General features: G+C 37.2%; 1 protein-coding gene across 3 annotated transcripts in view; it reads right to left on the bottom strand.

Moving 5' to 3' along the window:
• Positions 1–5,000, bottom strand: part of LOC138052487 (transcription initiation protein SPT3 homolog) — a 45,612-nt gene that overhangs the window by 13,279 nt on the left and 27,333 nt on the right. For all 3 annotated transcript variants that reach the window (XM_068899001.1, XM_068899002.1, XM_068899004.1), the window contains 2 exons: positions 4,864–4,932; positions 2,523–2,584 (listed from right to left, as the gene is read on the bottom strand). In XM_068899001.1, the coding sequence (XP_068755102.1) occupies positions 2,523–2,584; positions 4,864–4,932 (131 nt within the window). The remainder of the gene's footprint in view (positions 1–2,522; positions 2,585–4,863; positions 4,933–5,000) is intronic.

Raw genomic sequence — 5,000 nt, 5'->3', positions numbered from 1 at the left:
GCAGCAGTGCAAAGAAAAGTTGCACTCTGAATTCCATGCCGACCCCGGTAGTTCAGAGATTAAACCTAGCTCACGAGTTTGAAATCTAGGTTGCTGCCTCGATCCCAACCTGTATATCTGTGACCACATCACAAACATATGTAAGACAGCTTTTTACTACTTACACAATATCAGACGCATTAAGACGTATTTATCGAGAGACAGCTTACTCAATCTGGGTACACACAGATTAGACTACTGTAATGCTTTACTGTATGGCCTTCCCAAAGAACAAATACATGTAGCTAAGTTGCAACGCGTGCAAAATTGCCGCCAGAGTAATAATGGATATTGGAAAGTATTCCCACATAACTCCGGTACTCTTTGAATTACACCAGTGCAAGCACGCAGTCAATTTAAGATTCTTATTAGCTTTCAAAGCCATTTATGGCCTTGCACCTTATACAGATGTATCAGCAATCTTTTATCTATAATGCAAGTCCTTGTATAATCTTAGATCCAACTCAGGCATTTCATTGAAGCCACCAAGTGGGAAGATGCTTGTAACCCTGGGTGGGTGCGCATTTCAGGCAGCAGCACCGCATTAATTTGTGGACTGAGCTTCCATTACAATTATGCACTATTCAATCTGTAGAAGTTTTCAAGAAGTCAATTAAGCCATTCCTTTTTAAGCAATTTATTTCTTGATTAGTGGTTAAGTGTATGAATGTTATATTGCCATTTAGAATTGTAATCACCTTTTTAATTGTAATATTTTTAAGTTTTTAACTTATATAAATATCCTAATTATTTGACTTATTGATTTTATAGATCTTATTATGTAAAGCACTATTGATCTTTTTATTGTAAATAGTGCTATATAAGCAATAATTTATTATTATTATTATTATTATTATTATTATTATTATGCAGTATGTTGTACGTAAGTATGCTTACAGATATAAGTAGGAAAAGGCACTATTGTGTAACAATCCCTACTGTTAAACCTATTACAAACCAATTGGTAATAACTAACGAACCAACATTTGAGAAAGGAACAAGAGTTTATATTCCTTAATAACTCGTCGAAACCTTGAAAAAACTTGCTTTGTTTAGGGTGTACGTTAAAACTGCCTTCTGCATATTTTAAACAAAACCTGGTTCCCTCTATCCAAACCTAAAAACTTCCTAACTTTCTCCGCCATCTCCATAGAGTAGCCTCCTAGTACATCAACTATCACATTAAGCTGTGCGATAGTGTGGCCGGGGAACTGTTGCCGCATCTCCCATTTCAACGATGCATACTTGTCAGTTTTCTCCAGTTCCTTCTGTTCTCTGTTGGAAACCCAAGGGCAGCTCATCTCAATAAGGATCACCTTCTTCTCCTTTCTGTCCACAATTCTCGCATCAATACTGTTAGCCCTGACTTCCATATTTTCAGCGAATACTGGCACATCCCAGTACGCGCACGCTCGATCATTCTTGTACTCAGGTTTAAGTGAGACTGGAGAGTACCAAGAGGGAATACTCTGGATAAGATCCAAGTCTTTCAGGAACTCGAAGAAAAGGATTTTCAAGGCTGCATTGTGTCTCTGCATGTACTTAGTCTGTGCCAAGGCACCACAACCGCTAATTACGTGGGCCATAGATTCAGGCCCTTTTCCACACATACGACACGTGGCATCTGAGGTGGTCAGCGTCTTCGTCTTGCTCTGGTGGTACAGCTTAGTGGGGAGTAATTGCTGGTATAACTCATAGATTCCAGCAACAGTATGCACAGGTGCAGACTTCCACTTACTAAGCCAAGTGAAGCAGTCAATAACTTTGTTATCATCCCATCTTTCTCCGAACAGCTTTCCTTGCCACCTCTGCTCTCTTACTTCCCTGATGCTTCTCTCTTCTTCTCTCACTCGTAATGTTCTCCCTATTCCTTTAACATGTGATTCCTGACCTGAGTCAGTTTGCAACGCTTTGGGATCTGGGTATGCAAGGTCCAGGGTAATGTCCATTTCCAAAGCAAATTTCTTGGCATCCTTTACGAGTGACCTACTCGTTCGCACTTCTCCTCAAACTCGCGCACTAAACTCATCGTTCGATCTTCGTTTGCGTACAGCTTCATTGTGGTCTTGACTTTGGTCTGCTTATACAGACTCTCAAATGACTTCAGTCCCTGGCCTCCACACTTCCTTGGTAGGTATAGCAACTCGGTTGAACCGAGTGGATGGTAGCCTCCATTCTCTTTGATAATATTGCGAGCTTCACGATCGAGTTGTTGTAGATCTGCGAGCGGCCATGTTAGTGTCCACATAGGGTAGGTGACAACTGGTAGTGCGTATTGATTAGATGCTAAGACTTTGTGGAAGTCCGATAGAGGGCTCGACCATATAATTGACAGTCTCTGCAAACAAACCTTTTTTTCGAAGCTCCCCACAGAACAGAGCTGTCAATTATTATTATTATTATTATTATTATTACTAAGTGAGATTCTAAGTGTGATTTTCATTGCAAATAACTGGAAAACTGAATCACAGCATAATACTTACTTCATTCCTCTCTTGCTTAACTTCATCGATGTCATCATCATCAAACAAAGAGATGAGATCCCCTTCAAAATTAATGTAAGGAATTGTTTCACTTATTTTGAATTCAACTGCTGATAATTTTACATTCTATTAAAGTCCAGGGATTTTTAACACCAAATATATATAGTTAATTCTGGAGGTCAGTACATACTTTATTGTCCATCATCTATATACATGTAATTTGTAAGGCCCAATTGGTCTGTTTTCATGATGGTGAGAATACATTACATGAAAGTCATATACATGTATTGGAGCTTCATACACATATACAGCACACTTGACAAACAACTAAAGGAGGCTCTAAAGGGTTTTTAGCTGCGCGCACATGTACATGTAACCAACACGCGCCATAACAAAGAAACACGCATCAGCTGAATAAATCAAAATTTCTATCAAAACTAGCGCGCACAACACACTGGAAGTGAAAATATGGCGTAAAATCGAGCAAACTGAAAATAAAACCTGTCGAAAAAAATTGTTTTGATCTCGAAATTTTGCTCAGTGACCTATCTTGATTTTTTTGCATGCACTTATCATTCACAATGGCACTTCAAATAAAAAAGTTTCAGGGAAAGTTATCTAGTACAATTTTCTGTAAACTATAAAATGCCTTTTTTGATGTATCTTAAATTCTACTAGATAATTTTTTGTCACAGTCTCTAGGAAGTTAATTAACTTAGGGAGATTTCCAGCAAAGAAATAAAAACGGTAGGTCACCAACTTGGTTTCTCAGATAATTTTCAAACACTGTAATTTAGAGGGCCTTTTTGTAGACCTGGCATGTTGCCATGGTAACCGATATGACGTCATAAGTGCCCTTAACCCAACAATAGATTTGCAAAGATATTTATAGTTTGCCTACACTATAGATCCTATGCAAAAATGTCTGCTTTAAATTATTCTTTTGCTCATATTCAAAATAGCCCAACTAACCTAGTTTTTGAGAAAAAAATTCTAAAGAATATGTTATCCCGAACGAGGTTAGTTGGGCTATTTTAAATATGAACGAAAGAATAATTTAAAGGCAGCCATTTTTGCATAGGGTCTATGAAATACCCTTCTTTGGTATCTTTCATCGTTTCACAAATACTATAGCAACGAAAAACCCTTTTGAGCCTCCTTAATTAAGGAGCTGTCCCAAAGCACCGTGAAAAAAAGAAACGCTTGAATGTGATTCTAACCCTGGACCATGGTATTGCACTGCACACTGTTCAGCAGCTGGCAGGTCACATGTTCATACAATAATTATCTTCTTAGGACTTAAAGAGTGCATGTGCCATAAAACAGAGATTTTCGAAAGCCATATTTCAGAACTGCAGACATAAGACAATTATGATTATTTTCTATGCAAAAGATCAGATTGCTCTCAAAATGAAACAGCTTAAGTAGTCATTGTGGAGAAACCTGGTTTAAGGTGATTCCTCAGTATTGCAATGCGCATCCTGTACTGCGTATATGGTGTGTCAATATTTATACATTGGTCAAATCTGCAACATTGTAAATATGGCGAAAGTCGACTATACAGTACACAATGAAACTGTTCTCAAAACATGAGAGATTTTGTGACAGACCCATACATGTAATTATCTCTTTGCGTTCTGAGAACATGACGAATTTTGTTGTTTTGATCTACAATAATCAAGATAGTCAGGTACGATGGTGTACGTTTTACTCTTAAACGAGCAAGGTGACCTATATTTTTTATTGCTGCTGCGATGATCATTTTGGTGTACAAATTATCCCCTTTAAATCAAAAAATTTTTTTAAAAATTTATCGGAAGGAAAAAAAATATACACTGTAGCTAAAAATGTACAGAAAGACCCTTACCCAGGGATGTAAATGATGATCTTGAAAACAACGACTTGAGAAACGTTTTGAGTCAATGTTGTTTTAAGTTGAGTGATTTTTCCATAAACTATATAGGAGTGTTCCATGTGCTCTAAACTTTCTACCTGTCAGGTGTTTTTTCAAGTGTTACTTTAAAAACTCTCTCGTCTAGCTATCGCAAAATGTACCCTGAGCTGATGAAATAATGCGCGTGATTAGTATCAGCACAGGCATTGATGGGGTAAGATTGGCCTATTATATCTCTTAAGCAAGCACGGCGACTTCTCTTTTTTATTGTAGTTCCTAAAACAGGTTAGTTGGGAACATTCAGGTAAAGTTTCAAGAAAATTATTCGACAACTTTTTTTTCTGAGGAATCACCTTAATATTTAACCGGATAAACCTTTTACTTTAAATAACAGTAGAGTTTATGATGACAACTAAAGCAACATGTTACTTTAAAAACTCAACTGACCTGTTTGATCAATTGCACTGACAATCTCATAAGAAATCTTTCGTCTTTTGTTCCCTTTATTTTCATGAACTGTAAGAAAAATACCTGAACCTTTACTACACACACTTCACATCACATTATTTTATTATAGACTCCTC

Source organism: Montipora capricornis, chromosome 6 (assembly GCF_036669925.1).
Source record: "Montipora capricornis isolate CH-2021 chromosome 6, ASM3666992v2, whole genome shotgun sequence".
Taxonomy (NCBI): Eukaryota; Metazoa; Cnidaria; class Anthozoa; order Scleractinia; family Acroporidae; genus Montipora; species Montipora capricornis.
The sequence above is the reverse complement of the archived record's forward strand: the minus strand, read 5'-3'. Positions and strand labels throughout refer to the sequence as shown.